The sequence below is a fragment of the Tupaia chinensis genome, unplaced genomic scaffold (assembly GCF_000334495.1).
Source record: "Tupaia chinensis unplaced genomic scaffold, TupChi_1.0 Scaffold145685_1, whole genome shotgun sequence".
NCBI classification, from domain to species: Eukaryota; Metazoa; Chordata; class Mammalia; order Scandentia; family Tupaiidae; genus Tupaia; species Tupaia belangeri.
In genome coordinates, this window is record NW_006205542.1 from 5,479,216 (window position 1) to 5,490,693 (window position 11,478).

Consider the following 11,478-nt stretch of genomic DNA (forward strand, 5'->3'; position numbering starts at 1 on the left):
GAAGGCAAAAAACTGGAAACAATCCAAATGTTCATCAACAGATTGACAGTTCAACAATCGTGGTATAGTCATTCAGTCAGCTAGTGCACACAATAACATGGTTGAAAATGTTGAAAATCAAAAACATTTTGATGAATGAAAGAAACCAGATGTAAAAGGATATAGACCATTTGCTCTCATTTGTGTGAAGTTAAAGAACTGGAAGAAACTAATAGCAGAGTGGGATGCCTGTTGAGGGTGGGGATTGAGCAAAACAGACAACTTTCTGGGGGTGATGAAAATGTGCTGTAAAGCAGTTGGGGTGGTGTGTGTTAAATGAGTTTATCCATTTGTGTAAACTCATTAACCTGTATGCTTAGATTTATATATATTTCACTCTATATAGTTTTACTTTAGTAAAACATTAGGAAACAACCATAAAAATAGTATGAGGAGCAGTTCTGTGAGAATGATTAGAGGGAGGATATCTCTCAGAATGTCAGGGAAGTTCCCAGAGGAAGTCATCTTTTTTTATCCCTTTTGGTAGAATATGGTTTATTTTTAATCTGTTAGACAACTCCATATGATGGCATCTGTTCCTGTGAGTACTCTTACTTACTGTGCAAACCATCGTAGTCCAGTTAGTAAATGGGAGTGCTATCGTATGTGACACTGTGACAACAGGCAAAAGCCGTGACCATTTCTATTTCTGTTTTGGCCTAATTGTAGAACTCTGCTGCAGTCACAGGTGAGAAGATGGCATTGTTACATGAGGGCAGAACAGTTTCTGCTTGGCTTTATGAAAAGGTGGACAAGGGGTGGGGAGGAGGATGTTCTGTGGCAGGGGAAGGGATGTTTCTAAGAGTTGAGATTTACATGTGAACTTTAAAGAGAGATGTTATTTCTCTTCCATTTCTGAAGTAACTCATGTTGCTTTATTTGTTCCTTTGAAATAGGAGAAAGTGGATAGCCCTCTTCAGAAATGGAGGACGGGAAGCCCGTTTGGGCACCACATCCTACAGATGGATTCCAGATGGGCAATATTGTGGATATTGGCCCTGACAGCTTAACAATTGAACCCTTGAACCAAAAAGGCAAGGTACGTTTCTCAAAAAGATTTAAAAATGTGATTTCTTTCAAAAATATTTTATTTTCTTAAAAGAAGTATCTTTCTTACTAATGAAGTAGATATTCCTGGCACAGTATAGGAAAAAACAAGTTTCTGGTGAACAAATCTTATTTTTCTACTGACTTCTTTGATTAAATCATGAGTATATACCTTAGAAGGAAAAGGGTATCCTATGATAAAACTAGACAGAAATTTAGTGAGCCTTTTGTAATCACATTGTTAAGAAGGAGTAGCTATAGGATAAAATATAAGCAATAACAGCATTTTTATTCTGTATGCCACATTAGAAATCTGTTAATATATCTATAATGTACTTACATGTTACAAAGTACAAATATGAAAATGAATGGTGTTATATTACCTAATTTTGCTTTTTGCTGTAGTATCTTACTAAGTCTTTTTTTTTTTTTTTTGGTGGTTTTTGCTATTGGGCATGTGTGCTCGCCAGCAAGACAAGAGAGAGACAGAGAGACAGAAAGTGAGAAATTACTCCCCTTTGGAGATGGCCATGCTACAATTCCTTCTCCTCCATTCTCCTCTTGGGATCTTGGGCATGCACGTGCACCTGGCATGAATTTAAGCCACTAGGTCCGGGACTTGAACCGTGATTGACTACATAAGAGTCCAGTGACATAGCCATTATACCAACTGCTGGTCCCTTGCTAAGTCTTTTTTTAAAATTTTATTTTTTTAAACTTATTAACATGGGATTTGGGTAAATATACTTCTGTTAATGAAAAATACTTAAGCCTTAAAACTACCCATCTAGTACTATTTTTGTGATAATAAAGTTTATAAAATAAAAAAAAAATTTAATTCTGTACACATGGTATTTATTTTCTTTTATGTTTAAACATAGATTAAGCCATATTACCAAAAAGAAGTGTGAGGAAAAAGTGACCAGGAGTTAGGAATGCGTAAAGAAAATGCATTCATTATAAATACCTCTGGGGACTGGTAGAATCTATTTTTATAGAGAGTTTCACAATTTTCAGTTCAATAAATATTCCTGTTAAACAGTTCTGACAAAATTAAATTTGTGGATGTCATTTCTGTTTACTTTAAGACTGTGCAAATGTTCATGAATAATTTATATTCTACTGATACATGGTTAACTAATGCCATGTGACTGCCATCCTACTGGGAACCTTAGAAAAACAAGGTGGATCTCTCATGAGGTCTTTTCACAGAGAAAACTATTCTGTTACTGTAAACAACCCAGGAACTGAAATGCATAATATATAATGTGCCATGTTAGAGGAGGCCAATTAAAGATACCCTCAGGAAAGGAAAGACAAAGTATTTCTAGTTTTTCCTCTTATTAGCAGGCACCTATTTGTACTTAGAATGCAGTACATGTTAAAAAAATGAAAGAATTTAAAAATATAAGCTCAGTTACTTTATTTATTTGAAGTTTTTGATTTTTGCTTAACACATTTTGTAAGCATAGTAAATCAAAAGGCCAAAACAAAAGGAAAACATATATTTCCTAGGTATATTCAGTTGTATATATTCTATTATAGTCACAAGTGACAAAAATAATTGAGTTCAGGCATAGAGGAAACTTGATTTATGGGGATATGCCTTTTGGTATTCTAAATATTTCAGTGTGCTTTGAACTGAGCCTTATTAGTATTAGGTGCATGTATAGAATCATGTAAAAATTTTTAAAAGACAGTGCTTTGTTGGGGATTAAAATTAGTAATAATAAAAAGAACAATCAACTAAAAAGTTATCGCAGTCCTGAGCTTACAATGTAAAATTTGAATTTACAAAGAAAAATGTAATAATTAAAAAAAGAAAATTTGAAATAAATAATTATAGAAATAGATTGTAATGCCCCTTTCTCAGAAAGTAATAGGACAAGTAAATAAAAAAAATTTTTTTTTGAGTATTTTAATGAGAAACTTTAGCTTGCTCATTTAACCCTATCTTTTTTTTTTTTAAGAATTATTTTATTTAACTTTATTTATTTATTTTAATTTGACCAGAGAGGGAAAGGGAGAAGGAGAGGGAGAGGGAGAGAGAAAGACTGAGAAAGTGAGAAAGCAAGCTGCCAGGTCTGGGACTTGAACTGCGGTAGATCATTTAGGAATCCAGCGCCCATAACTACCATGCCACCTGCCAGCCCCATAGTCCTATCTTTTTTCTTTAGGTTTTAGCCATAGGGCATGTGCACTAGCCAGAGAGAAAAGGAGATAGAGAAGAAAAGTGAGAAATCACCGACCCCACCCCAGGGGAATAACTACAGTGTAATCCCTTTTCCATTCTCCTCTTGGGATTTTGGGCATGTGTGCACATGCACCAGTGTGATATTCAGGCCGCTGGGTCTAGGACTTGAAATATGGTCAGCCATGTGGGAGTCCAGCACTTTAACCTCTATGCCACCTGCTGGCCCCAGTAAAAAATTTTGTGTTCATATATAAAGCATTTGAACAACAAAATTAGCAAAATTTAATTTATAAATTTCTACATTTAAACTGAGTACAGATAAACAGAGTATTTGTAGAACTTTAACATAACTGAACATAACATTCACTGTTATTTCCTAGAATTAATACCATCCAAACTAGTGATTCCAAAATCATGACAAAAATAACAATATAAATAGGATTGCATTTTATTTTATATAGTGTTGAAATACGAATAAAGATGGGCATTTCCTTTAAAAATTTTAAGGCTAATGGAATTTTAAAACAATAGGGATACTTAATATGAAACACATTTCAAACAGTAGCATAAAAACATATATTATAAAATAGTATGTAAAACAGAAATTTTGGGACTAGCCAGGTGATGTGATATTTAAGGCAGCTGGATTTCACACAGCCAACTGAATGGTTCAAGTTCTGAACCTGTTAGCTTGAAAATCACACTAGGTATGTGTGTGTGTGCTAGCCAAAAATCCTGTGAGAACAGTGGAGAAAGGATTATTGTGTGGCCATTCCCTGGAGGGGGTGCTTTCTCACTTTCTCTCTCCTCTCTCTCTCTCCAGTGAGTGTGCATGCAAATTAAAAAGTAAAGTTTCAGTACACACACACACACGTACACTGTTAAAAATATAACATTAAAACATGCTTATCATTGGGGCTGACAGGCAGAGTGGTGGTTGAAGGCACTGGATTCCTACATGACCAACCATAGTTTTAGTCCTGGACCTGGCAGCTTGCTTTTTCGCTTTCCCTTTCTTTCTCTGTCTGGTCAAATTAAAAATGATAATAATAATAAATTAAATTAAATAATAATGCTTTTCTTTTTTCTTGGAGAGATTTTCGCTACAGGGTGCATGCGATTGCCAGCCAGCCAAAGACAGAGAGACAGAAAGCGAGAAATCACCCCCCAGGGGGGATGGCCACACCGCAATCCCTTCTCCTCCACTCTTCTCTCAGAATTTTGGCACGCACGCACACACGCTCGGCGTCAGTTTTAAGCCACCAGGTCCGGGACGCGAACTGCAGTCGACTACATGGGAGTCCAGCGACATAGCCATTATGCTAACTGCTGGTCCCAAATGATAATTCCTTTTTTAAAAAAATGCCTTGCAAGCAAGCAGACAAGCAAAGTGTATCCACTTGTGACATCATTGAGTTGCAAGTATTTATTTATTTTTTTCAGAGAGATTTTTGCTGTAGGGTATGTGTGCTTGTGAAAGCAACAGAGAGAGAAAAAAGGCAAGAGTGAGAAATTATGCCTGCACTGGGGGTACGCCACACTGCAGTTCCTTCTACTCCATCTTCCTTTCGGAATTTTGGGCATGTATGCACATGTGTCTGGTGTGTTTCAAGCCTCTATGCCTGGGACTTGAACTGTCCTTGGCCAGGTGGAAGTCTAGCAACATAACCACTATGCCATTTGCTGTTCTCGAGTTGCAAGTATATTTTATGCACCTTTTTTCCCAGCTATATCTCCTTGTGTCTATTTTATTGTTGTAGTTTCCTAGAAACATGTCTCTTTTATGTTACTGATACTGTGATTTCTTTCTCTTTTTTGAAGTCATGTAGACTTAATGAAGTCTTGAAGTCATGTAAATTTTACATATCTGTAGATAATTCTGTAAACTAAAGTCCACTTTTCATTCCACAGAAAAATTCTTAGAGAATTAAAAAATTTTCAGGTTTACTTTTAATCTTAATTTTTCCTCCCTACTTTCTGATTAGGATCTTAATAAATCGTAAGGTGTTATTATAGCTAGATAGTTAGTTAAAAGAGTCCTATAAAAGAAGAAATCATTTGTTTCAATAATTAATGGTCTGGAGATCATCAGCCTTTAAATATTGAAGAATTATGTGCATAAAACAATAGACTAGTCAAGTACACCTGGTTTTTTGTGTTTTTGTTGTGTCTCATAGTAAGAAATAATTTTACATTGTGTCAGATATGTATGTTGTGCATGTGTAAATTTATAAGAAATAGATTTTACATATTAACAAGTATGTGATGTGTGTGTTTGGATGAGTGAATATTCAGGTGAGATAGAGGTGGTCTAATAAATCATCCTTAGAACATGCTATACAGATATTTTCTAATATCTTTTATTCTGTTGAAAACACTGTCTTGGGGGGGACCAGCAGTTAGCATAATGGCTATGTCGCTGGACTCCCACGTAGTCGACTGTGGTTTGAGTCCCGGTGGCTTAAAACTCACGCCGGGCGCGTGTGCGTGCGTGCCCAAGATCCTGAGAGGAGAATGGAGCAGAAGTGATTGCGGTGTGACCATCCCCTCTGGGGGGTGATTTCTCGCTTTCTGTCTCTATGTCTCTCTCTGTCTGTCTGGCGAGCGCATGCGCCCTATATCAAAAACCTCTCCATAAAAACAAAACAACGACAAAAAAACCCCACTATCTTGGGGGACCAGCAGATGGCATGATGGTTACATTGCTGGACTCTATGTGACTGACTGGGGTTTGAGTTCTGGACTGCAGGCTTAAAACTCATTGGGTTTTTATGCATGTGTGCCCAAAATCCTGAGAGGAGAGTAGAGGGGAAGACATTGCATGTGGTCATCGCCCCCAGGGGTTGATTTCTTGCTTTCTGTCTCTCTGGGGAGCTCTTGTGCCTTATAATTAAAAAAACAAACACAAACAAAAACAAACAAACAAACAAAAACTCTCTCAAAACAAAACCAAAAAATGTTGTCTCGACCCTCTAAATTGATTTCATGTTTTGTTTTTGCACCAGACTGGCCTTTAAGCTGAAACTCTAAGTGTAGCATAAAAGCGTCTTCGTTTTCCTTTCCTTGTCTATTTTGCTGGTTTTACATTGTGCAGCATAACAAGTCTCCTCCTCATACTCCTGCCATGTATTTCTTCTTCTTTTTTTTTCCCCAGAGAGACTTTTGTTATAGGGTGTGTGCTCAGCAGAAACACAGAGAGACAGAAAGCAAGAAGTCAGCCCGCCAGGGGGTATGGCCATTCCACAGTCCCTTCTTCTCCATTCTCCTCGGGATTTTGGTCATGTATGTACAGATTCCCAGCTTGAGGTTTAAGTCACTGAGTCTGGGACTCAAACCACAATTGACTACCTGGGAGTCCAGTGATATAGCCATTGCACCATCTGCTGGTCCCATGCCATGTATTTATTCTCATGTGTTTGTTTCTGTTTCTTTTCCATCCTTCTGTAGTATTGAGTCCTCACCATGAACCAGGAGGTGTTGGGTGCTATCTTAGCTCACAGGACTCTTTTGGGCTGGCATGCCATTCTCCATAGCCTTTTGCTCAACAAATACTTATCTTTTGAGACTCCCAGATTGAAGTCACCTTCTTTATGGAGTTTTTCCCCAAATAATCTGTCTTCCTACACAATAGAATTGACTGTTCATCACTTTTTCCTTCCAGGGGTGGTTGAAATTCTTAGCTCTCTGCAATCTTTGTTGGAGATAATTGTTCACATTTGTTTCCTCTTCCCTGCTACACTGTAATGTTCTTAAATATAGGTGCTATTTTGTTTGTTTTGTCATTGGAACCTGATACAGTGTATTTGATGTGTGTAGGTGTTTAATGCTGGGTGATCAATGTGTGTTGTGTTGCGTGATCTTCTTTTGATATGAGAAAAAACTTCCTTCTCAGGACCAGCAGATGGTTGTGTTGCTGGACTCCCACATAATTGATCGTGGTTGGAGTCCTAGACCCGGGAGCTTAAAGCTTACGCTGGGTGTGTGTGCATGCATGCTCCAAGTTCTAAGAACAGAATGGAGGAGAGGGGATTGCAGTGTGGCCATCATCCCCCTGAGGGGGCTGGGTGATTTCTTGGTTTCTGTCTCTCTGTCTATCCATAAGCACATGTGCCCTAGTGCAAAAAAAACTTTTATTTTTTTTTAAAACCTCCTTCTCTTAAGAGAAAATAGTTATCTTGTAAAATAAATTTTCTCTAGAAAAGGAGAAAAAGATGGGAATTGGTAATAATTTAGGGCATGAAGAAGAAAGGAGAGAAACCATTTTTCAGGACTCAAGACTAGACTTGCCGTCTGCTCATAATCTCTCTCATTCTGGCAGCTTTTTCTTGTGGTCCTGCCCTCACACCCGTATCCTCTTCCAACTTCCCAAAGCTATGAACCAATGGCTAGAACCAATCCCTGGAGTCTTGGAGCCATTACCTTTGTTGCTGCAGCTGTGAAAAGTGTGTCCATAGGTCTATGACATTAGCAGTTACTTTTGAATGCATTTTATTATAAATTCATTGTTGTAAGTTGTGAGTTGCTTTATATTACCATTGATATACTTAATGCACACTATGGCTTAGTTTACTTTTCCTGGTATATCCTCCAGACTATTTTATATTAGGAACATGTGTACTGGGTTCTAAATAATTAACTTCCACAGTAACTTTTTTTCAGAGTTTAATTTAGAGTATAGCAATTTTTTAAGTTGGGTATGGTTGTGAACTAAGGTAGTGCCAGCAACCTGGCTTTACTCTGTAGATTACAGAGGTAGCTTTGTCTTGTACTCCTTTTATTTTTTTTAAGAGGATTTTTTGCTATAGGGTCCTTGCACTTGCCAGAGAGACAGAGACAGACAGAAAGCGAGAAATCCCCCCCCCCCCCCAAGGGATGATGACCATGCTGCAATCCCTTCTCCTCCATTCTCTTCTCTAGATCTTGGGCACACATGCACTCATGCACAGTGTGAGTTTTTAAGATGCTAGGTACGGGACTCGCATTATGGTTGGCTAAGTGGGAGTCCAGTGATGCAACCGTTACGCCATATGCTTGTCCCTTCTTTTTTTTTAAGAATTATTTTATTTAACTTTATTTATTTAAATTTGAACAAAGAGGGACAGGGAGAGAGAGAGAGAGAGAGAGAGAGAGAGAGGGAGGAGAGAAAAAAAGAGAGAAAGGGCGAGAAGAGGCCGCCACGTCCAGGACTTGAACCATGGTTGGACATGTGGGAGTTCTGCGCCCTTAACCACTATACCACCTGCCCCCCCCACTGGATTTTTTTGATCGTTTCTTTTTCTTAGGAAAGATTTTTGCTGTAGGGCATGTGTGCTCACTGGAGACAGACAGAAAGTGAGAAATCACCTCCCGGGGTTGCTGCAGTCCCCTCTCTCTTTCATTCTGCTCTTGGGACTTGGAACATACATTACACACACCCACTGTGAGTTTCAAGTTGCCAGGTCCAAGACTTGAACCACGGCTGGCCATGTGGAAGTCCAGCACCTTAATCACCATACCACCTGCAGTTCACCTTGTTTTATACTCTCGCATATCTGTGCAAATATTATTTTAAAATAGTTAAATAATTTTTCCTTGCTATTTTATTTGATATAGTTGGAAACTTCAACCACAAGGGTAATTGTAATTGTTTCAGAAGTATAAATTTATGTATAACTGTTAGAATGGCATGCATTAACATTTAATTCTCTTTAGATGTAATTTGAGATGATTTGTTCTTTCTTACAAGATGCTATCTTAGTTCTACAGTGTCTACCACAGTGTTTAGGTGATAAAATAAATGCAGACTTATTTCATGGATACTTATAATTTTATAGACCAAATATTTTGGATACTATTTATATTTCTGACACTTTTTTTGTACAGGAATTTTTGTCAAATACATTTTATTCAAACAGTAGCATTATTTAAATAATAGTCTCTCTTGTGGGTATATTTGATGGACTATTTTTCCTTTTTAAAAGGAACAAAATTGCTGTATAGATAAACAATAAAAATTTTATTTCTTAAATAAGTTGTTAAATGGCATATGTATAAATTTAATATTAATATGCTACACTCTAGGTGTTAGAGCCTAGGATGCTTATTTATTGATTTCCATTATTTATTTCATGTCTACAGAAATAGTGGATAATATTTTTGAGTAGAATTATTATTACCTCTTTTATGGGTTAGTGACCTATTAAATAGGTCAGATTTATATTTTAATGAAGAGCATATTGTTGCCATTATTATAGTATGTGCAACCAGTTAAGCTCCTTTTTTACTTACGGTTTGCTATTTATAACTCTAAATTTTAATGAGCTTTTGTTTTCTTTGTTAGACATTTTTGGCTCTCATAAACCAAGTTTTCCCTGCAGAAGAGGACAGTAAAAAAGATGTGGAAGATAACTGTAAGTATCAGGTTAAAAAACAGTTTTTAGCATAGAACAGGAAAGTGTCTTTTCAAAAAATAAATTAGTGGCAATATTACTAGTGCAGAGTACTGCTCCAGAAAAATGTGGCCTTTTGACATGATGGTCCATGTAAATAGAGGGCCTCACAAGTGCTGAATTCATTACTGTCTCATGCTCTCACTGTGGTACAAGAGTCTCTTAAATTTGGTCTTTTTAGTGTTATTTCAGTTGAGTAAACGTGGGGAATGGTAATAATTTACCGTGAAGCTTGAATGAAAGGGCTCTTGTTAATAGTTTTAAGTTATTTTGAACTTATTTAAAGTCAGGTGATATTTATAGTAATCAATGTGGTTTAGAAACTTAGAAAATTGAATCAGTAGGAGGCATTTAACATCACTGTTTGAATCAAGTAACATTTAAAAATTTTTGTAAGTAATTACTGATTAAAAAATTTATTTCAACATGTTATATTAAAAAACATTACTTTGATTTATAAGTATTTTAGCATGTTTGATGAAGAAAACCTTTATCTGGTGAACAAGCCATAGTTTATTCTATATTCTGAAGATTAAACAGCCATCACATTTCAGGGTTTTTTTTGGGGGGGAGGGGAACAGTATTGAAGAATTATATCCCATTGCCATAGGTTTTGTTAAAGATCTCTAACATTTAAAACTCTCCAAAGACAAAGATAAAAGAAAGGAATAAATTTGTTCTTATTGATTTTCTTAGGTTTTATTCACCTTTCATAAGTCTGTGTGATCCCTGCATATAAATGGGGGCAGAATGAAATAGTGGGGTAGAGAATGGGGGAGCCAGGGGTCGCGGTGTCAGGCAAGTCTCAGTTCTGAGTCTGACGGTGAGGAAGCTGTGTGTTTATCTCTCTTTTGTGATTCTTACATGTAAAATGGGAGTAATAATATGTTGCATGCTTAGAGATCATATATTTAAAATGCTTGTCATAGTGCCTAACTTCTAAAGACTCAATAAATGGTAGCTGTTAATATTAGGTGCAAGAGACAAGAGGAAAAAAAAGAGGTGTTCTGTTTTTCTGAAATTGCTGGAGAGTTTGTCTGTTGAGATAATACGTTTCTAAACATCAGTCGAACAAAATAAAAACAGAAATGAGACTATGCCATATCTAAAATAAGAGAAAATCCTTTCCTTGTTGGGGGTGGGGAGAAGGCAGTCTAGTGGCTTGGTGGTTAAGGATGCTGATTCCTACATGGCTGACAGCAGTTCAAGTCGCAAACCCAGTGTCTTGAAAAACACACCATGGGACCAGCAGGTGGCATGGTGGTTGAGGCACTGGACTTCCACATACCTGACCACGGTTCAAGTCCCAGACTCGGCAGTCTGAAAATCACAAAACATTAATAGATAAATTAATAAATCATTTTTTAAAAAAAGAAAAACATGCCCTGTACATGGGCATGCTTGTCAAAATCCCACAAGGATGGAGAAATGGAGAAGGGGGTTAAAGCACAAGCATACCACATTGGTGGAGTGCTTTCTTCCTTTCTTTCCCTCTCTGTCTTTTTGTCTCTTTGGCAAGTGCTCACAACTTGTAAGAAAAAAACTTGCTAGGTTATGCAGTACTAAAAGTAATGGTTTTCATGGGCTTATAAATGTATCCCTATAAACATAATATGTGGTTTTTTTGAGAGGTTTTTGCTATAGGGTACGTGCGCTCGCCAGACAGACAGAGAGAGACAGAGAGACAGAAAGTGAGAGAAATCACCCCCCAGGGGGGATGGTCACGCCGCAATCCCTTCTCCTCCATTCTCCTCTCGGGATCTTGGGCAC

General features: G+C 37.2%; 1 protein-coding gene across 10 annotated transcripts in view; it reads left to right on the plus strand.

Annotated features, from left to right (window-relative positions):
* The first annotated feature begins 935 nt into the window (after positions 1 to 935).
* Positions 936 to 11,478, plus strand: part of MYO6 (myosin VI) — a 109,179-nt gene continuing 98,636 nt past the window's right edge. For all 10 annotated transcript variants that reach the window (XM_027768235.1, XM_006168327.1, XM_027768242.1 and 7 more), the window contains exons 1-2: positions 936 to 1,078; positions 9,600 to 9,669. In XM_027768235.1, the coding sequence (XP_027624036.1) occupies positions 962 to 1,078; positions 9,600 to 9,669 (187 nt within the window). In that variant the 5' untranslated portion in view covers positions 936 to 961. The remainder of the gene's footprint in view (positions 1,079 to 9,599; positions 9,670 to 11,478) is intronic.